This window comes from Rhinolophus sinicus, linkage group LG07 (assembly GCF_036562045.2).
Source record: "Rhinolophus sinicus isolate RSC01 linkage group LG07, ASM3656204v1, whole genome shotgun sequence".
Lineage (NCBI taxonomy): Eukaryota > Metazoa > Chordata > Mammalia > Chiroptera > Rhinolophidae > Rhinolophus > Rhinolophus sinicus.
The window spans coordinates 68,813,650-68,835,019 of NC_133757.1; the positions used below are offsets into that span (position 1 = coordinate 68,813,650).

The following is a 21,370-nucleotide window of genomic DNA, read 5'->3' on the forward strand; positions in this document are numbered from 1 at the left end:
TTGCCATAACCAGTTTTACTGCAACTTCTCCCACCCCCAACTACAGGAAAACATAAAACTTGAGACCAAACAAAGATGCAGTAGTTTCCAGCAGACTCTACCCAACCGACCTTCCTTGTACTTTAATACATCTTCTATATTTCTATGACTCGTGAATTCTTTCACGGCCCACGAGCGAGCAGACACAACAGGTATGCCAAAGACCATCATCAATTTTTTTTTCTTTTTTAATAATCAGCGAACAGAGGTCCTTTTAGACCTGAATTTTTCTCCTTACTTAGCAATGGGGTTAAACCAGGGATTTCCAACCCTGTGGACATTTGGGGCTGGTTCTGTCTGGGGCACGTCCTGTGCATTGTTGGGTGCTGAGCAGCATTCCTTGGCCACCAGGTTTTGATGCCATTTGATGCCAGGTGCACCACCCACTCCCCCAGTCGCAACAGCCACAAACGTCCCCAGACATCGGCTTGTGCCCCTTTGGCTTTGTGCGGACAAATTGCCCCTGATTGAGAACCACTAGGTTAAACCTGTTTAAACAATGAATAACTGGATCTCCCCGTAATATTAGCATGTTTTGCCCAGGAGCGTCAAGAGGTTCCTTTTGCCTACTGTACAGATGGGAAAACTGAAGCCAGGAGTCAGCCAGGGCCCCAGACCAGAATTGGAAGCTGACCCCATACGGTGGGGACAGCCCCTCCGAAACTATGTGGCAACAACAAACTGGCCTCGGTGACTGACTGCAGCGGGTGTCGTGTGCCTCTCTGCCTCAGTCTCCCCATTCTGTTGATTTCCCAAAAAGTCGACTTTCCCTGCCCCTCCTGTTGGGTGTCGAACCTTAACTCAGCGCTCAACCCGTGCTCCCGGAGCACCCAAGTGGAGAGATGCGGAGCGAGGCGGCTGTGGCCTTGGCCTTGTGGGGATTGTAGTCCCGGCCTCGCCTCCTCCCCGTGCAGACCCCGCCCCTGTAACTACGCTCCCGTCGTGCACCGCAGCGCCAGGGTAAGGCGGGGCGGGCCGGTTGCTAAGACTGTGAAGCGCAGGGCTCGTGCCCGTCTCCTCAGGTAAGCGCGCGGCCCCGTGGTCTCGGGCTCTTGTGGCCCAGGCTCCCTCGGATGGCGGCCGGGGTCGGCGACGGGGATCTCGGCTTTGGGGGGCACCGGCCGCGCGCAAGGGGCGAGGGGGCAGCCGGGCCAGGCTCGCGCACGCCTCGGGTGGGCCGGGGGAGAGTCGCGTGTGCGCGTGCGCGCGTAACGTCCGGGCCTCAAGACCCCGTTTCCCGCTCCAGAGCCCTGCTACGCTTGCGTCCCAAAGGCTCGGCTTGGAGATTCTGTGTGTCCAGCTGCTTCCGGCGCGCCCTGCAGTCTAGTCATTGGGCCAGCTCCCTGCCTCGCGGGGTGCCTGTTTATTAGCTTCCCGCGCGCGGAAGGTCCCCAATGTTTCTATACGTCCTAAACATTGATGATCATTCCTGATACTTGTGGGATGTGGGAGTTTTCAAGGCCTTTTCTTATCCAGCTCCAGGATAAGGAGCCTCTGTCACACCCCACAAGCCCGAGGTTCTCGAACTTTTATGCACAGAAGGCCCACTTGTACGGTGCCGGGTTCAGCAAGTAAACATGCAGGACGCCCTGTTAAATTCTAATTCTATGCAGACAACGAGTAATTTTTTAGTATTAATGTGTCCCAAAGATTGCGTGGGACACACAGTAAAAAATCCGTTCACTTGGAATTTGAATTTAATGGGATGTCTCATATGTTATATGTCGACTGCAGGCCATAGGGGAGCTTGTTAGAGATGCAGATTGCAGCCCCCTCTCCTTTCAGTGGGTCTGAGTCCTGGAAACTGCATTAGAAACTCGGCACATCTGAGACTCCAGCACTGGCTGTTCCTTCTGCTCAGGCCTCCCTACCTTGCTTTGCCCACCTTCCAGGCCCAGCTATGGGTCACCACCTCCGAGGAGCCCTCCTGGAATCTGCTGCCCTGGGCCCCTGAGGAGCTGTCAGGTTGTTTACTGCCCAGGACAGTACAGGGCCTCGCTCCTAGGCCTTTCATGGATTTTCTCACTTTCTGCTGAGGACAGCCCTGTCTGATGGTGATGGATTCCCATTTCACAGAGGGTGAAGTGGGGGGTTAGGACAGATGCCTGAGGTCTCACCAGTCAGGAAACGGCCAGGGTGGGGCCAAGACACAGCTGGGTCCAGGCTCTGGCCTTCCTAATCCAGGGAGAAGATAAGGTCTCCTTCCTGAGGTTTACGTGGTTGCCTGCAGAGCCTGATTCACCTCACTGAATAAGCACCATTTCCTTTGTTCCTCCCAGAGCCAGAGTCCATTCCTGCTGTGACCCCAGGCCCACTGCCCTCTGGGTGCTGCCACCCAGTATCCCCAGGAGTTCCAGCACACACGTGTTTTCTGGTGGGGTGCTATGGGTGGTGGGTGGTCCTAAGCTTGCTGAGAGGACTTGTAGTTAGGGGTTCGTCCAGGGGCTGCTGATGCAGTTGAGCCTCTCTGACTCTGGACAGTTGGCACTCAGGGCAGATGCACCACAACTATAAATGTGACGGGTTTTCTACGGAAGCTGTGGCTGCCCCCTGGAGACTGGACGGGCAGAGGGAAATGGACGTACCAAGGGAAGGGACTGAGCTGGGCGGGACTCGCGGAGAGCTCAGGGGAAGGGTCATGGGGGCAGTCAGGTCACCGGGAGCTGGAGGTTGCTTTGGTCCTTTGAGGACAAAAAGAGGAACCTGGCGTCAGCAGCTGCCTCCAGCCACGCTTCAGCTCCCCAGATGCATTTAAGTAAAATGTTTATGCACAGATTCTGTTCGCAGGTGGACTGGGTCTTCCTTTGGGGGCGTTGGGGTCGGGGGCTTGGGCGGGTCACCCTCTGTGGAACCTGGTTATTTCTCATCTGTGGACTCAGGACACCCACCTTGCAGATGGGCTCAGAAGGCAGAGTCCAGGTGCCGATGAGCACCAGCCACATGCCCTTGTCACCTCAGGGAGCCTCTTGTCCAATAGAAAGGGGACAGTCCTAGGATCTCCCTCCCCTGTTGTTGGGAGGAGAAGGGGAGCCCATTTGTGGAGCGTTAGGACACATGGTCTTGCAGTAATGGCAGCTGTCATCCAAGGCGCTGGGCCTGGTTTAGGGTCTGCTGATCTAGCGACTGCCAGATGTCCTTTCCTCTCTCCATTTTTCTTTCATAGCATCTTTACTGAGATACAGTTCATATACCATGTAGTCCACTCGTTTAAAGCATACATTTTAGTGTTTTTTAGTATAGTTATAAGGTTATGGAACAGTTATCATTATCTAACTCCAGAACATTCCATCACCCGAAAAAGAAACCTGTCCTCATTAGGAGTCACACATCCCCTTCCCCCAGCCCCTGGCAACCACTAACCTATTTTCTGTCTCTCTGGATTTGCTTGTTCTGGACATTTCATATAAATGGAATCACACACTGGGTCTTTTGTGTCTGGCTTCTCTCACTGAGTGTCATGTTTTCAGGGTTCATCCATGTTGTATCAGCACTTTACTCCTTTTTAAGATTGAAGAATATTCCCTTGTGGATGGATCTCATTGTTTGTGTCCATCACTTGCTGATGGACACTTGGGTTGGTCCCACCTTTGGGCTGTTGAAAATCCTACTGCTGTGAACACTTGTGTGCAGGTTTCTATGTGGATGTGGGGTTTCAGTTTTCTAGGCATATACTGAGGAGTGGAGTGGAATTGCTGGGTCAGATGGTGACTGTCTTGTGATTTTTATCCATCCTCTCTAGGAGTTGGCGGCCCAGCTAGCAGTGTCCCAAAGGCAGCCTCCTTTATCTGTGGCTTGTTTTGTTTTGATCAGACAGAGGTTGCACTCTTGGAGGGACAAATGAGACTGTGTCTGTCTTTCGCCTTGCAGACAGTGGGAGCTTTTGTGGCCTGGGGCAGGCCATGCAGGCTGTGGGATCCTGGGCATGGTGTGTGCCGGGAGCAGGTTCAGTCGGCACCATGGACTCCTGTGTGCCCTGCCCATCACAGGCATCATGGGCACACTAGGAGCTCCCTCTACGCGTTCCACTTCTCCTGGCTGCCTCTGGCGCCGGGTTCAGTATGTTTGCCAAACTTGCATTGTGAGCTCAGGACACATCATGGTGGGCGAGGACCTCACATTCTCTCTGAAGGTCTTGGCTGATAAATAAACGAGGGCCCGTGGACCTGAGGAGTGAGTGGAGGCCATATCACAAGCAGTAAAAGCCCACAGTGATTTCAGCTGTTCTGACCACTCCAAGTCGCCGGTGGGGCAGTGTGTTCTGGGTGGGTAGTGGCACCTGAGATCCTCGGAAATCCTATTGAGATTTTCTGTAGTTTATCTCTAACATTATCGACGGCAGTCTTGACCAATAGAAATGTAATATAAGGCACATCCTTTTTTTTTTTTTTTTTTAATTTATTGGGGAACAATGTGTTTTTCCAGGACCCATCAGCTCCAAGTCAAGTCGTTGTCTTCAATCTATTTGTGGAGGGAGCAGCTCACTGGTCCACGTGGGAGTCAACCCGGCGTCCTGGGTGTTATGAGCACTGTGCCCTAACCAACTGCGCCAACCGGCTGCCCCATGAGGCACATACTTAATGTTAAGTCTTTTAGAAGCCACATTTTTAGAAAGTACAGAGAAATAGGTGAAGTTCATTTTAATGTGTTTAGTTAACCTAAAAAATGCCGTGTTATCACTTTAACACGCAGTCAGTATAAGCAAAATTTTTGAGACAGTTTGTGTTCTTTCATTTTAAGTCTCAGAGATCCAGTGCGCATTTTCACTTATGGTATATCTCAAAGAAAGAGGGCAGGTGGGGCGGGGAATCAATGGTGGTTTAAATTCTGTGCAAACCAAGAGTTGGTAGGATGTGAGTGAGAGCATGACCGGTGATGCACGGTGCTTGGGCTGGAGCTCTCAGATGAGCCCTCAGATTCGGAACGCTCCTGGGATGGACTCCTCAGCTCCCTGGGTGTCCTGCGGCTGACAGATGACGCTCTGCTCCGATCTGTCTCCCACAGTCGGAGCCATGCCTAGGACGGACCCTCCCAGCGGCGTGGAGCACCATAGGGATGAGAAGGTTGGCAGCTCGGAGCCAGAGCCCCTGCCGTGGCAAGCCCTCCCGGTCCTGTCTGAGCAGCAGTCTGGGGGTGTGGAGCTGGTGCTGGCCTACGCCGCGCCCATCCTTGACAAGCGCCAGACCTCGCGCCTCCTCAAGGAGGTGTCGGCTGTCCACCCGCTGACCGCCCAGCCTCACCTCAAGAGGGTGCGGCCAAGCCGCGATGCCAGCCACCCACACGTGCTGGAGATGCTGCTGTGCCTAGCAGGACGGGCCCCAGGCATGCGATCGCTGGCCGAGCTCCTCCCGCAGCCAGCCGTGGACCCCCACGGACTGGGGCAGCCCTTCCTGGTGCTTGTGCCCGCCCGGCCGCCCCTGACCAGGGGCCAGTTCGAGGAGGCACGCACCCACTGGCCCACGTCCTTTCACGAGGACAAGCATGTGACCCGTGCCCTAGCCGGGCAGCTCTTCTCAGCTCAAGAGCGGGCTGTGATGCAGGGCCACATGGAGCGGGCTGTGTGGGCAGCGCAGCAGGCAGCTGCCAGGGGCCTGAGGGCCGTGGGGGCTGTGGTGGTGGACCCGGCCTCGGGCTGCGTGCTGGCCACAGGCCATGACTGCAGCGGCACGGCCAGCCCCCTGCTGCATGCCACCATGGTGTGCATCGACCTCGTAGCTCAAGGCCAGGGCCGCGGCACCTACGACCTCAGGCCCCACCCCGCCTGCTCCTTCGCCCCGGCCACCACCCCCCTGGGCGTCCGGATGGGCCCTGTGCACAAGCTGGATGGGGACATGGACACGGAAGCGGATGAAGATGGTGAAGATGGCCTCCCCTACGTGTGCACCGGTTATGACCTCTACGTCACCCGTGAGCCCTGTGCCATGTGTGCCATGGCCCTAGTGCACTCCCGCATGCAGCGTGTCTTCTATGGGGCGCCCTCCCCCGACGGTGGCCTGGGCACCCGTTTTCGCCTCCACACCCGGTCCGACCTCAACCACCGCTTCCGGGTGTTCCACGGCGTGCTGGAGGGCCAGTGCCGTCGTCTGGACCCCGACACATAGGCTTATGCCCACCAGCTCCAAACCGTCCTCTGCTCTGCCAGCCTCAGCCTCCTCTTGGATCCACGTGGGCCCTGGCTCCCTTATTGTCGTCCAGGGGCTGCAATCCTGTCTGTGGGTTTCAGGGACACTCAATGCCTCCCAGGCCTGGAGCCTCACCCCGCCGTTTCTGCCAGCACATGGGGCCACGTTTCTGCTAAACTGAGCTTTTCCCTGGGCTGGAGCATAATGGGGGTCCAGCTGAGCCTCATTGATGCGCATTTGGGCCTTGCTTCTCTGGCCACCTCCACCCTGAGCCCGTGGGTCCGCTAGGATTGTGTCCCCTTTGTCTCAGGTTTGACCTGTGAAAATAAACACAACCCAAAACCAGGTCAGTGTCTGTTGACAGTTGTGGGGACATTTCCGCCGAGGGCCTGGGTGTACACAGGGGGAGGGGGACTTCTGAGCTGAGCGTGGGCAGAACGCTGTCTGTGTCCTGGGTCTGCAAGGGTGTGGCCAGCCAGGGTGTGTCGACTCAGCTGACTGAACAGCTCCTTTGGGACTGTCCCATTTCCTGTCCTTTCCAGGTGGCCAAAGGGTCCTCCCCAAAGGGAACCAGCGGGTGTCAGTCATAGAGCAGTTAGCACTAAAACCAGTGTGTTTGTACGGGACTTGGAGTGGGCCATTTGTTCATCCAGCAGACATGCTCTGTCTGACCATGTGGGCACTGCAGGGGCCTGGGACATCCCCGCCCCAAAACTACCCTTGAACCCCAGGCTGGGGGATGTCCCCAGCTTGTGGAGACAGGGCAGGCGGGGCAGTGGACAGATACAGGGGGTGTATGAGGCCACCATGTCTGCAGGGAGGGACAGCCAGGGATCTGGGGGTTGGGGACCTGGGAACTCCATGTCACTGGAACTGTCTCACCTTGACTGTAGGTGAGAAACTTGTCCCCAGTGCCTGGCCCCAGGCACAGCTCTCTGCCCGCTCCAGTGCCAGGTGCTGGGATGGTTTAGGCCCAGCTGTGTCGTATAGGCCGGTTGGGCCCCTTTCTGAGGGTGGCACTGTCTAGCAGCAGAGCCCTTTTGGATCCAACCATTCTGCTTAGTTGTACACATTGGTGGTGGCTTGGAATGTGGGGCTGTTCTGTGACACAAGCTCACGTGACTCCTAAGTAGGGCTGCTGAGTGTCAGGTGCGTCTCCAGGAGTTTCACTTGGGTTGCAGTGGGGTCCTTGGCTCTCTAAGGCTCACAGGGTGAAAACTACAGACCAGAGAGGTGGTGTGATTTGTCTAAGGTGACACAGCAGTGAACGTGAACCTAGGCTTGGTGACTCGGAAGGCGGGTGCTCAGCCATCTGTGGATAAAGGTTGGGGAGGACGAGGAGGCGGGAGGGCAGTGGGGTGGTCACCAGGATTTTAGAAGCAGCCTGGCTTCAGGCTGGGTTGTGGGCGGCAGGGTGCTGCAGTCTGACCCTTCTCCTTCGGCCATTGCAGAAGCTGCCCAGGGGGCTCTTAGGTGAGGTAACAGCTGCGGTCACCCATTTGGGGTAGGCTTTCAGGTGAGAGCCCAGACACCCCTGTGGACAATCTGGCAGTTAGGATTCCACCTGCAGTAGCCAACTGGGCCTGCAGCTGGGCTCAGGGTCACTCTGCAGCCATGGGCACTCCCTGACTGTGGCTGTTTCCCCTCCAGGTGGCTGCAGGCTTCAGCCCCACCGGGTTGTCACAGCGGAAATGTCAGGTGAGTCTTGCCCAGGGCCCTGCAGTGGGTTCCTGTGTCTGTGTCCCTCTGGGCAGTGTCCCCGGGTGGGTGTAGCCCCTGCAGCCCCTCTTGGCACACACCTCATGTTCCTCTTCCCATGAAGGGTGTTGGGGTCGCCCTCCAGCACCAAGTGGACAACAGGGAGGCACTGCACTGCCCATGAGTTGTCACAGCAGGTGTGAGGCCCAGCCGGCACTCTGCCTGTGCTCTGTTGTGGGCACCGTGAGCGAGCGCACGCCAGGTGCCGAGCACCTGGCTTCATGCCTGCATGTGAGACGGCACCTTCATTCCCTCGGAAGCTGCAGCGAGCACCCAGAGTGGCCTGCCTCGTCCTGCTTGGAAATGGGAGAGGGCATGCCAGTGCAGTGAGGCGGCCCTTGGTCATCCCGCTGGTGGCAGAGCTGGGATTTGAACCTAGGCCCCCAGGCCCCAAGTCTGCGCAGAATGTTTAGAGAAGAATACAAGCTTTCGAGGAGCCACGCAGTAATTTGCAATTGGCAATTTGGCAGGTGGTTTTCTGCCTCCTTCCTGGCTCTGCCAGTGCTTGCGGACTGACGGCTGGACTCTCTGTGGGTGGTGAGAAACGTGGGGGTCAGACCTCAGTCAGGCCAGGAGAGGAATGCTGATGGCCAGGGGGCCCGCAGGACTGGAGGATGGGGGCTGGGTGGGGGCCATTTTCATGGCTTGGACAGACCATAGTGGGGGGGGGTGTGAGCAGAGCAGAGTGTAGCAGGCTGTGTCCATGCTAGGAGACCCCCTGAAGGCCTGCTCACTGGGAGGGCAGGAGGCCAGAAGCCCCACCTCTCATGGTCTCATCACCGAGACATCCAGCCAGCAAGCTCAGGACTCTCCCTCCCCCTTGTCACTCGGTAATGCCTGAGGCTGCTCAGTGGTCAGCAAGGTGTCGCTGACCCACCTGCTCTGTCCTTCAGCCCCTGAGCTCCTTGCTCCTAGATGGGCAGGCACTCACCCTAGGGTCTTTGCGCTGGCAGCACCTCCCCCAGAATCCGCTGCACTCCCGTCTTCACCTCTTCAAGTTTTCGTTCAAATGCCACCCTTTGAGTGAGGCCCGCGCTGACCGTGCTCTCTGAAGTCACAGCTAACCAAGCCCCAGCATCATCCCTGGTGGCCCCCAGCTGCTCCAGTGGTTCTTTACAGCACTTGGCATGTTTCAGTACACCGTTTGTCATGGTGCTTGTCGGTGCTCTCCCTTCTCTGGCTGGGACAGCAGTCTGAGGACAGGGCTCCCTCCATCTGTGTTGTCCGTTGTCACCCTGGCAGGTGCTCAGGAAGCTGCCCTGCAGCAGCACGGGTGCATGAAGGTACCTGAAAGGTGACAGGGCAGCACTGATGTCACACTGCTGTTGGTCAAATTGTGGTCCCAGAAAGACATGTTCAAGTCCCGAGCCCCGGTAACTGGGAATGGGACCTCATTTGCAAATAGGGTCTTTATAGGTGTATTAAAATGCGGTCACTCTGGAATAGGGTGTTTTTAATCCAGTGGCAGGTGTCCTTCTAGGAAGAGGGAAATTTGGAAATTTGGACAGATACACAGGGAGAGGCCACGTGACCATGGAGGCAGACACGGGGGTGACGTCACCACCCCAGGGACTCTTAGAGCCCCCAGAAGCCGGAAGAGGCAGGAAGGACCCTCCCCTACGGACTTGGGAGGGAGCGGGGCCTGTGACATCTTGATCTCAGGCCTCTGGCCTCCAGATTGTGAAAGAATAAATCTCTGTTGTTTTAAACCATTTGTTACAGCAGCCCCAGGAAACTCACACATTCTAAGTGCCAGAACCCTCCCTGAAGACATAGGTGTTAACAGCATCTGGGCTGTGCCACTGAATCTGTGTGTTTCCTGTGATGGTTCCAAGAAATCATGACAAATGTAGTGACTTAAAGAGAAATTATCATCATAGAGTCCTGGAGTCAGGAGTCCCACACGGGCCTCTCGGGGCTAAACCCAGGTGCGGGCAGGGTTGGTCCTTCCAGAGGCCCCGGGAGAACCGTTTCCGGTCTGTTCCAGCTTCTAGAGGCACCGCGTCCCTGGCTCGTGGCCCCTCCTCCATCATCACAGCCAGCAGTGCAGCCTCTTCCATGTCTCTGACTCTGAGCCTCCTGCGTCCCTCTTATGAGGACCCGGTGATGACACTGGGCCCCCTGGAATCCAGGGTCATCCCCATCTCGGGGGCCCTGACTTAATCCCACCTGCAAAGTCCCTCGGCCACATGAGGCAACATGTCCCGGGACAGGTCGTGCGTCTCTAGAGCCCTTGCTGAGGGGCCCCAGCTGGCTTAGCCCCTGTGCTCTATCCTTGCAGAGAAGGAGAACAACTTCCCGCCGCTGCCCAGCTTCATCCCGCTGAAGCCCTGTTTCTATCAGAACTTCTCAGATGAGATCCCCATTGAGCACCAGGTCCTAGTGAAGAGGATTTACCGACTGTGGCTGTGTGAGTGGCGGGGTGCTGTGGGCCAGGGGTGGGGGGGCCTCTCTGCACCCCCGCAGAGACCCAGGCCCGGGCCAGCCCTGGCCACAAAGCTCCCAGTCCTTGGTCTGTGGGAGCTTGAGGCTTCTGTAATCTACAAATCTTCTCCCTGATAAAATTGGTCCTGGAGGTGGCATGGTGTGGGGGGCGGAGTAGGTGGGCTGGCTCTGTGGGAACCTGTGTCACCTGAGCCCTCTGGCCCATGGCGCCTGCGCAGTGAGGCAGAGGTGTCCCAGTGCCCGTGCCCTGCCGACCCGGCTTAGCCTCCTTGCCTCCCATCCACAGTCTACTGTGCCACCCTGGGGGTCAACCTCGTCGCCTGCCTGGCCTGGTGGATCGGCGGTGGCTCAGGATCCAACTTCGGCCTGGCCCTGGTGTGGCTGTTGCTCTTCTCCCCCTGCGGCTACGTGTGCTGGTTCCGGCCTGCCTATAAGGCCTTCCGGTAAGTGGAGGCATGGTCAGTGCCTTGTGGGGCGTCAGGGCGAGTCTGATGGTGGAAAGTGTACTCAAACTGATAAGCCGGACACTGCCCAGATGCAGAGCTCGGCTGTGTGCCGATCCCCACACCCAGGACCTGTGCCTGGTCTGCCCCTGTTACCCTGGCCCAGATGTTAGAAAGCATCCCACTCTCCTCTCCAGTTTGGATGACAGCTTGTGTCAGGGTCTGCAGACTGGCCCACTGCTGCCTATTGTGTTGTGTCTTTTAATAACTATTGAGTTATACTTTCCATTCCACACAATTCATCAACCTCACAATTCATTGTTTCTAGACTGTTATACAACCGTCACCTATAATTCCAAAACATTTTCACCATCCCAAAAGAAGCCCCATCCCCATCAGCAGTCTCCCCCAGCCCCCATCAACCATGAACCCACTTCCTGTCTGTGGATGTGCCTCTTTCGAACATTTCATGTAAGTGGAATCACACACTGTGTGGCCGTGTGTGTCTGGCTTCTCTCATGAGCCCCATGTGTTCAAGGTCCATCCACGTTGTGGGGAGTGTCACACCTCCCTCCTTTTCACGGCTGAGTGACACTCCCGTGTGTGGATGGCGGCTGTTCCTATCTTTGGCCTTCGTGAATCCTGCTGCTGTGGACATTTGCCCCCCGCCAGCCCCTACTACTCAGGCTGCACCATTTGCCTCAAATGGTCCCTAAACCCCAGACTCTCATGAGTCAGAAAGGGTCCCTGAGGGGACAAGAACCTGACACCCACTCATATTTGCTGAAGCTAAAAGGGGCCATCACTGGAGGGCAGGCTGCCTGGAGCAGCCTCGCACAGGAGCACTGTACACAGCAGGCCACGGGGACCGCCAGGGAGCAGTCCCGCATGACCAAATGCTTCCCTGCCCCCTCCTCTTTCATCGAACTGGAAACAGCCTGGGTGAGGACCCTCTGGACTTCCTTGGGGTGCAGCATCTTCTCAGAGGGACCGTGTTTAGGCCCCTGAGAATCTGACCACGTGGTCAGATTCTGTGTGAGTGCATGCAGTAATTTGTGCGCGTGGACACACCTGAGGAAGGGGATTTCCCTGTCCTGCTGCCCCTGCCTCAGGTCTTCCTCTGGGTCATGATGCCTGAGTGGCCAGGGCCAGCGTTAACAGGCGTTTCCTTCTCCAGGGCCGACAGCTCCTTTAATTTCATGACGTTTTTCTTCATCTTCGGAGCCCAGTTTGTCCTGACCGTCATCCAGGCCATCGGCTTCTCGGGATGGGGCGCCTGGTAAGTTGGTGACGCATTGACTATACACGTGAGTAGTTATGTGTGTTGGTCGGTGTGGGCTGAGCGCTGTAACACAGACCCCAGCTCCTGACGACTGAAGGAGAGCAGAAGTTGGCTTCCTGCTCCCGTAAACACTTTGAGGACATGCCTGGGCGTGTGTGGCACTCTGCTGGTGAATGTGTGGTCCGTGGCCACACTGGTCACAGGAGCCCGGGAGGTGTGAGCCAGCACCATTAAGAGAGAGCTGGTGTCCTGTTTGCTTGGTGGGGTATCATGAGGTTTCCATGGCTGCGGTAACAAAGCACTCCAAATTCAGTGACTTAAAGTGAAACACATTTCTCCTCTCCAATTTTTGGGTCTGGAGTCCACACAGGCCTCTCGGGGCTAAACCCAGGTGCGGGCAGAGCCGGTCCTTCCAGAGGCCCCGGGAGAACCGTTTCCGGCCTGTTCCAGCTTCTAGAGGCACCGCGTCCCTGGCTCGTGGCCCCTCCTCCATCATCACAGCCAGCAGTGCAGCCTCTTCCATGTCTCTGACTCTGAGCCTCCTGCGTCCCTCTTATGAGGACCCGGTGATGACACTGGGCCCCCTGGAATCCAGGGTCGTCCCCATCTCGGGGGCCCTGACTTAATCCACGTGCAAAGTCCCTCAGCCACGTGAGGTGACACGTTCGCAGGCCCGAGGACTGGGACGGGGGCACCATCAGGACTGTTGCTTAGCAACCACAGGTGGTGTCTGGCATCCAGCGTTGGGCAGGAACATCTGGCTGGATCTTCGTGTGCGTGCAGCTCAGGATTGTCCCAGCGTGCTTTGTTGCGTTTTCTTAGGACATTGGGAGTCATTCTGTCTGTGCAGTCAGAGCCCCCGATTCAGGGACCTTCCCTTGTATCATGTCCTCTGGTCCTCTCGCTCCACTTGTGGTGTTTTCTGGGTCTTGGTTTGAGGCACCCTCTTGCCGTGATTTCCGTGGGTTTCCTCCCTGTCACTCTTTCCTTTGGCCACTGGCAGCGCCACCATGGTCTGTCCTCAGCAGTGGGAAGCCACACACACTCTTTTGTTCCTTGAGGCTGTGTGGGTTTCCATGGCCTCTTCAGCCTCTCCCCTCAGCTCCTCCCTTATGGTTCTTTTCCTGCTACGTCTTCTGCCCTTCTCTGCATGGACTCTCGAAATCATCTGCTTTTCACCCAAGTTCATTTCCAGAATGCGTCTGCCTGAGTCTTCCTGACACTGCTCCCTCCCCCATGCTGAGCACATGAGCTCTGCCTAGACCCTGAGTACTGGGTTTCTTCTTGGCTGATGACCTCCCAGACCTGGGTCTGGAGGATTGGTTAGGTATTGTCTCAGGGTCCCTAAGACCACCCCCGGGTGCTTATATTCACGAGGAGGACCCCAGGACTCAGCAGTGGTTGTCCTCACGGCTGGAGTTTCTACAGAATTAGGACAGAGCAAGATGAGCTGAGGGAAAAGGCACGTGGGGTGAGGCCCAGAGACCACGCAAGCTCTCCTGGTGGATAACCACAGAATTTGGTTAATTCCCCCAAAACGAGACATGACGGTGTGTGTGAGGTACGGTCCGCAGGGGGCTCCCAGGGACCCAGGCAGCGCCCACGGTTCTCACCAGGGGCCTGGCATGTGCGAGATCCCAGACTCCAGGAAGAGTGGGTGGTCAGTGTGAACCACGTGTTTGCACACACCGTTTAGGGCCAGGGAGCCCCCCTGTCAGTGAGGGTGGTAGGAGCCCCCCAAGTGCACTTCCAGACATCACGAGGGCCAGCCTTGCAAGCCAGCCTTTCCGAGGTCTTGGCCTCAGGCCTCTGTTCAAGCTCTTTTCTGCCTGGTGCCTCCACCGCCTTGGTTTCCACACTGGGCAGATGGGAACAACTTCCTTGGGGGCTGAACAAGGCAGGGGACGGGTGCTAAGCAGCAGGGGACCTCAGGGAAGGGCCTGTTGGTGTTTCCCTTTTCTGTGCGATTAGGAGGAGGAAGCGAGAGATAAGACACGGATGCTGCTTGTGCAGGTGGGGCCTGGGCACCTCCACGTGTTGACTCCCACCCACAGACGAGGCTACGGACGCGGTGCAAGACTGGTGTCCAAGGCCCTGTCACTCCCTCGAGTGTGTGGCCAGCAGCCCCTCCTGGCTCCGGTGTCTTTGATTGTTCCTGCACTCAGACCTCTGGGCTCTGCACAGGGGCATTGAGGACACTGTGCTCAGCCCCTTGGCCTCCTCGGGGCTCAATGTGGAGACCCCCAACCAGCCACAGCTCTGCTAGCCTGCACTTGCCCCCTTCCTGGGTCTTGCCCTCCTGGCCCAACGTGACTGGCAGTCCCACAGCTCACCACCAGGGGGCAGGCAGACCACAGGCTCCTGTGGGGCTGCCTGTGGGGCAGGAGCAAGGACCAGTAGGAACAGTTTGCTGTGGAGACCGTCAGGCTCGTCTCCAAGCAGAGGAGATGCTCTCAGGAGCGCCCCTGTCACGGTCACCCGCTCCAGCCATCCTGTGACCTGGGGACCTGTCACTCCCTGCACACCAGATGTCTGGTCTCCTCAGCAAACACTGCCCTGTGAATCTATAAAGAAAAAGGACGCTTAGAACATGTGACCATATGATATGTGTATGTAACTGTGATGTGATCTCACCCCTACGACACCCACAGTTGGCCCTTCATACTCTCAGGTGCTCAGAAGTGCTCATGCTGTCTCACATTTCTTGTTCCTTTTGAAGTCACCTTTTAACCTTGGGGATTTTGAGGTTTACGGAGGGTATAGAGACGGGACCAAGTGCTTGTCTCACCCCTCAGCCTGACAGCTGGACGACAGGCTCTATTTGCACTTCTGCGTTTCCACGAATACCTTTTTCTGCTCAGGATTCTGTGTGGCATTAATTTAATGTCATTTTAGCAGTGTGTTCACATCAGACCCAGGCGAGCAGTGCCTGTTTCAGTGGGTTGGTGTCTCTCCAGCTCTCCCTGATCTGTGGGCTCAACCGTCCTGTGGGGTGTCCCATGTTGGGGTTTTTCCAGTAATAGCTTTATTGAGATACGCTCCACAGACCAGAAATTCACCCTTGAAGTGTACAATTCAGTATTTTTAGTACCCCCACAGGTTGTGCAACCAGTACCTCTGTCTAGTTCTAGAACATTCCATCACCACAAAAGGAAACCTTATCCCCATCAGCAGTCATCTACCCATCCCCCTCCCCAACCCCTGACAACCACGAATCCACGTCCTGTCTGTGGACACGCCTGTTCTGGACATTTCCCATAAGTGGAATCACACACTGTGAGTCCTTGTGTGTCTGGCTTCTCTCATGAGCACCGTGTGTTGAAGGTCCATCCACGTGTGGTGAGTGTCAGCGTCTCCTTTTCATGACCGAGTGACACTCCCGTGTGTTGACGGAACACACTGTGCTTGTCCATCGCCCGCTGATGGACACTTGGGTCGTTTGTACTTTTTTGCTGCTGTTAGTGCTGCTGTGAAATTTCTACACATTTCTATGTGAGTGTGTATATTCATTTTTTTTGGGTGTACACAGCAGTGGTGGCATTGCTGGGTGACATGGTAACTACTTTAACTTGCCCATAGATTTTTCAGGCTGTGTCCCTCTGCTGTCCTTTTGCAAGTTCTGTCCCCCTCCCCCTGCTTCTAGCTGCTCGAGCTCCTGGCTGAGTGGCTCTGGGGGAGCACCTGGCACCCCATTGTCCCCACCCTAGCCCTGCCCTCCGCCACCAGGCCTCTATCCATTCTCCCTGCTCCCCGCACTGCACACCTTGGCCTTTCTAGATACAGTTGGGGTGCAGCAGGCTCACTCACCCATTTGTCACTGATCAAGGCCAGTTTATTAACCGCTGCTCTGAGTGACGTCATCCTGGGTTGTAAATGAGCTTGTTCTCTGGGAAGAGGTGGCTGCTAGCTCACGCCTGGGCAGGTCTGGGAGACTGGTGCTGAGGGGCTCCCTGTTCTACGTTCCCACTGTGGTACATACACCCTCCCCAGAGACTAGCTGTCCCTTGTTCTGGGGCCCCAGTTCTGGTGGGAGATCACTTGTCCCCAAAGTGACGATCCCCCAGGAGAGCCAGCTCCTCCTCCCCTCCCAGGAGTCTGAGGGCACCGCCCCACCTGGCCAAGCCCCAGCTGTCTGTCCATTCCACTCAGTGCCCACCCGAGCTCTCCGCTGCCCGTCTTTGCTCACACCCCTCAGTGCAAAGCAGTGTGCATAGAATTTCCCCTTGTTTCACAGAGCGGGGATGGGTACTTTGTTCACATGTCCCTGGGTGCACACACACGTTTTTCTAAGCTCTCTATGGAAGGCTCCATAACAGACATATCACATTGGTTCTCTTTGGGCCAGGGAGGGGGTCGGCAGGAGAGAGATTGTTTATTGAATATTAAGTTTCCTGACTCTTGAGCCATGTGGTTTTATTACTTATTAAGAAAAAATAATTCTCAAAAATACCATGTTTCCTGCCTCCGCCTCCAAGAAGCAATCATGGATGAGTGGACGGATATGCTTCCTTGCGCAGGCCGATGATGCACCGGTTTCCTAGGACCCTGCTGTGCTGACTGAGCTTCAACTTCCTGTCCTCCCTCTTATTTTTTAATCTCTCCTTAGTATTGTGTTATGTGGCTGTAGCATGACTTCCCAGCGTCATTCCCAGTCAGGGCACAGGGAGGGCACACCCAGCTTTTCGTGATTCCAAACAAGTTTTAGACGTAGAATCGTTGGGGTAGGAGGCGGGACATTTAAGGCTTTGTATAGATTTTGCCATTTCGCTCCAAAAAGGGTGTACACCAGTACTAAGAGAGTGTGTTCGTGTGTCCCTTCCCTCACACACGACGTTGGCGGGCACGATCCTTGTTGTCACTTACATGTCTTCGTTGGTGGGTTTGAGCATCATTTTGTGAGTTTATTGTTACTTTGGAAGTCCTTGTACGAATTGTCCACATCTCTGGGTCGTTTATCTTTTTCTCATTGGTTTTTGGGAGCTCTTTACATGTGAAGGATAGTGGTCCCTTGTCTGGCAGATGTACTGGCACCCACACTCTCTCTTGCCCCTTGCAGTGGTTGGCTGGCAGCGATTGGGTTCTTCAAGGAGAGTGTCGGGGCCGCCGTGGTCATGCTGCTTCCGGCCATCATGTTCACCATGTCATCCGCCATGATGGCCATTGTGATCATGAAGGTAAGTCCTCTGGGTCCCAAGACATCCAGCTTCTTCCCATGTGTCCTGTCACTTGACCCTCCTGGCCCTGGGGACTCGCCTTATCCCCGTTTCAGGAACAAGAGACTGAGTGTCTGGGAAATGACGTGATCACCATTAGCAAGGAAGACCCTCTCACAGTCTAGACCCTCGACTGCTCCGGGCAAGACCCTGCCTGTCCCATGCACGGCAGCCTTCCAAAGAGGAAGGCCTTGGGGACATGGCTCAGTGTGGGCCGCCAATAATTGCGCCTGCCTTGGGGGTTGCTGTCTACCAGAGCCCTCAGCACACACACGTCCAAAAGTGTCGCCCACGCCGCCTGATTTGGGCATCATTGGCCACATCTTGCCATTTGCAGTTAAATTAAGTAAAATTAAACGAAATATTAAGTGCTCAGTGGCCGTGGGGGCTGGTGGCTTTACATCGACTGTCTGCACCGTCACAGAAAGCTCCCCTGTATGGCACCACTCCAGATGTGTGGGGACTTCCAGCGAGAAACATCTGCCCCGTAGTCCCAGAGGCATCGGCCATGTGTGGGCTATCCCAGAGCCACGTGAAGGCCAAGGGAGACGACGAGGCTGGCAGCGCACACGCCCCTCCCACCCGCCGAGAGAGGGCCATCTTGGCTGTACATGCAAGTGCGCTGCTCAGGGCAGCCAGCTGCACTGGGCTGCAGGGTGGCCAGGATTTTTAGAGCTGGGTTTGGGGTCCCTCCCAGCCTCCTTGCCATGTGGTTCTAGCTGTTCCAGCCTGCGTTGAGGCTGGATTCAGTCAGTGTACTTGGCAGTCAGTGAGGACAAAGGAATGCTTGGCTCCCCCATATCTGCACCCCAACATCCTTTCAGCTGTGTGGACAGTCTGAAGGGAAAGATCAACAGAAACCATGAACATACTTGGAGATCCCATGGTCAGTGTCCGTGAAATTCCAGGGCAAAGTCCACGGGCGAGCTGACTGTGCGTCCACCAGCAGCTTCCACTCAGTGGCGAACGTCATAGAACGAGAACTACAAGCCTTGAACACCCACAGGCATAGGAGAGAGGGGTTTTGTGGGCTCACAATGGAGTGAGTGCCCCCAAAACAAAGGGACAGATGACCCCTCTGTCAGGGTCCACAGGGCCACCTCAGGTTTGGAGATTTGTTGGGATTATAGTTGTACAGAAGAAGAAAGACATTCCTTCGGAAAACGCAACTGTTCAATTTCACTAGTAATCAAGAGCTTTGAGCTAAAACAAAGTGCCATTTTGTCAGTATTGAATTTGCCAGGATTTCTAGAAATAGTATAGCCCAGTGTTCCCAGAGGCACAGCCCTTCTGGATGATGGGGAGGGAGTGGGTGGTCCATCCCCAGGGCGCTCTGCTGCGGAGACCATCGCTAGCACTCAAGGATGGCTGTGTGCCACATGCAGGGGCCAGGGCCTGATGGTCCCCTGCTGGGAGGCCGTTTTAGTCATCGTCATATAAGTTCCCGGCGGGTGTCTCCATGCCAGGCACTGCTCGAGAGTGCCCAGAGCTGCCTGTGAGGTGGTAGGTGTTGGTGGGGGCTGTCTGCAGGGAGAAGCAGAACCCTAACCTGCGGCAGTGTGAGCCCCTTTCCAGGACACGCACTAGTGGGCTGCTTAGGGCAGCGGAGGTCGGCACTGAGAGCCACCAGGGCCTGCGGCCCGGGGTGCAGCTTTGTAAGGCCACCATCTTGGCTTCTGTGTTTTCTAATGTTTCCACAACGACCATTCTGTGGCTTTTGTAATTCACCTTAACCATGAGTGGCCTCTCTGTCACTCACAGATGCACTGATGTCTGTTCTCTGCTCTCTCCCTCGGCCCTGCAGGTACACAGGATCTACCGGGGAACTGGTGGAAGCTTCCAGAAGGCACAGACAGAGTGGAGCACAGGCACTTGGAAGAACCCTCCATCTCGGGAGGCCCAATTCAACAACTTCTCAGGGAACAGCCTGCCCGAGTACCCCACTGTACCCAGCTACCCGGCCAGTGGCAGCCAGTGGCCTTAGAGGGAGCTGACCGGCCCTGCCACCTGCCTACCCCTACCGGCCCACCTCCTCCTCCCCATCCACTCCTGCAGCCCCGCTGGGTCCACTGAGGCTCTAAGCATCTGTCCCCTGTCCCTCCCAGGTGGCGGGTAGGCCCCTCACCCCAGCCAGGAGGCAGCCCATGTTAGTGGCCACCAGGAGCTCCCCCAGCTATGACCCCAGACCTCTGCGACTCTTGGGGAACCCATGCCCATGCTCATCTCACGTCCAAAAGTGGAGCTCCTTGCAAGCAATGCCCAGAAGCAGGCCAGCCCCTGCCGTCTGGTAGAAGGATACCCCTCTTACTCCTAAAAATGTTTGGTCACCATGACGTCCACTGCAACAGCCACATTCTCTCCCCTCGGGGTATCAGAGGGCTGACTCCTGGTCTCCCCTGGAAGTCAGAAACAGGCCGGCAGCCCTCCCTCCCAGGGCTGATGATGCTGAGAAGAGCTTCTCACGTTCACCCCATCCTGCCCCTCCCAGTGCCCAGGAAGAGGGGGCCCTTCTCAGCACCAAGTTCCCGTCCCCTGCTGGCAGCGCAGGAACTTGATGTATGGTCGAGTCCTCAATATTTTGGTCCTCTTAAGTCCCCCCACCTGCAGCCAGGGGCTCATGGATGAGTCCATGGGGACGGCCAGAGGCCAACTCACTGCCTCAGTGTCATGATCTCAGCTTCTCCTTGTCCGTCTGCTCCAGTCACTCCGCACTGGGTCCTCAGCCATGTGCAGGGTCATTAGCCAGCTCACCTCCAACCTTCCTGCCCACGGTTACTCTCCCCTCGTAACGGGTGTTCAAACTTGCACCTGGCTGGTTACGCCCATGCCGGGAACCTGGCCAGGACTCTGAAACCTGGGACAGAATCCTTTGGTGGGGTGTTTGGCCTCTTCCCCACATTGTGCAAACAAGAAAACAAGTATCTCAGCAGAGTGCATGTGGGCCTGTGGTCACTGCCACCCCAAGGCCTGAGTGCTGGGCTGCTCGGGCTGTGATCCACACGGCCCTCTTCTGGATGTGGAAACAGGAGACCATGTTTCTCAGAATGGCCTTTGGGAGGAAACAAGACATGACAAGTCTCTGTGCCTTACTGAGGAATCCAAACCCTGTCACTTGTCTTACCCCGATTCTTCTAGCTCCTTTTGAGATGGGGACACCAGATGTCACGTGGGCATCTCTACAGCACCTTTGCGCTTATATGGTCCAAGAAAGATGTCCTGGTGGCCTATCAGCCCTCATGGCCAGGCTTCCAGGAACACTGCCCCTCGGCTCCTGGCTACCCGCTCCCGGGGCAGGAGAGTGACCCGACCCTGGCACCCTGCTGGGCTGCCAGCCTTTTCAGAAGCCCGGCATGGCCGGAACATGCTTTCACACCCACGCTTGCTTTGGTTTCTTGTGCTGAATGCCACGTGGTGTCCAAAGGTGGCCATGGTCCCTGAGGAAGCACCCGGGCCTGGGTCTCCAAAGGACAAGGCCTCCTGGATGGAAAACGCAAGCCTGGAGTCTCCTGGTCCCCCGTAACGCCCCCAAGCCAGCCTCCTGTGATTGCCAGAGGCCCGTGCTGCACTAACCTTGGGCTGGATCTTGTCATGACTGATACCAATGGTGACAGAGCCAGTTAACCAGGTGCAGGACGAACGCCTGGACTTGCCCACAGCACCCCCTCTGCCTTGCTGTACTTGGCACCTTTGTTACGTTGTAGTGGTTTTTGTTACGTGAAAATATTCTGGAAGTAAACACATCCTTTATTCAGCAGACCAAGCCTCCCAGGGGCTGTTTGTGGCATGTATGTGTGTGTGTGTGTGTGGGTGTTTCCCCACTTGGGCCTTCCCCCCATGAAGTACCCCCAGTGCATATGGCCTCCAGCAGAATAAGACCAGGACCAACTTGTGCACCTGAACCTGGGTCCTGTCATTGGGGTGGCAGGTTTCACTGATGGGCCACCCCAGTCCCACGGGCGCGGCCCCTGTCTGTGCACCCTGGGTGGCCCTGTCCTCATGCCACGTCCACACACCACAGCAGTGCAGTTTCCTTCAGGTTTTTCTTTTAAATCAACTTTTCTTCACATTAAA

At 56.3% G+C, this 21,370-nt stretch overlaps 2 protein-coding genes across 3 annotated transcripts; both read left to right on the plus strand.

The window, feature by feature from the left end:
* Window positions 1-962: 962 nt before the first annotated feature.
* On the plus strand, window positions 963-6,503 carry ADAT3 (adenosine deaminase tRNA specific 3). 2 transcript variants are annotated; one of them, XM_019743971.2, is made up of 2 exons: window positions 963-1,061; window positions 5,041-6,503. In XM_019743971.2, exon 2 carries the CDS (start codon window positions 5,049-5,051, stop codon window positions 6,135-6,137), a length of 1,089 nt encoding a protein of 362 aa, XP_019599530.2. In that variant the 5' UTR covers window positions 963-1,061; window positions 5,041-5,048; the 3' UTR covers window positions 6,138-6,503. The 2 variants fall into 2 exon arrangements, with proteins under 2 accessions (XP_019599530.2, XP_019599531.2); XM_019743972.2 differs by lacking the exon at window positions 963-1,061 and adding an exon at window positions 4,478-4,618 and having other exon boundaries at window positions 5,041-6,278.
* Window positions 979-21,055, plus strand: SCAMP4 (secretory carrier membrane protein 4). The gene is made up of 7 exons (XM_019743983.2): window positions 979-1,061; window positions 7,809-7,856; window positions 10,198-10,326; window positions 10,648-10,804; window positions 11,982-12,083; window positions 17,143-17,260; window positions 19,104-21,055. The coding sequence occupies exons 2-7, from the start codon at window positions 7,850-7,852 to the stop codon at window positions 19,281-19,283; spliced, it is 693 nt and encodes a 230-aa protein (XP_019599542.1). The 5' UTR covers window positions 979-1,061; window positions 7,809-7,849; the 3' UTR covers window positions 19,284-21,055.
* The last annotated feature ends 315 nt before the right edge of the window (window positions 21,056-21,370 follow it).

Coding starts and splice junctions, on each gene's coding strand:
- ADAT3 (XM_019743971.2), top strand. CDS start 5,049: ATGCCTAGGACGGACCCTCCCAGCGGCGTGGAGCACCATAGGGATGAG.
- SCAMP4 (XM_019743983.2), top strand. Junction 10,327..10,647: donor GATTTACCGACTGTGGCTGT/GTGAGTGGCGGG, acceptor TCCCATCCACAG/TCTACTGTGCCACCCTGGGG. Junction 17,261..19,103: donor TGGCCATTGTGATCATGAAG/GTAAGTCCTCTG, acceptor TCGGCCCTGCAG/GTACACAGGATCTACCGGGG.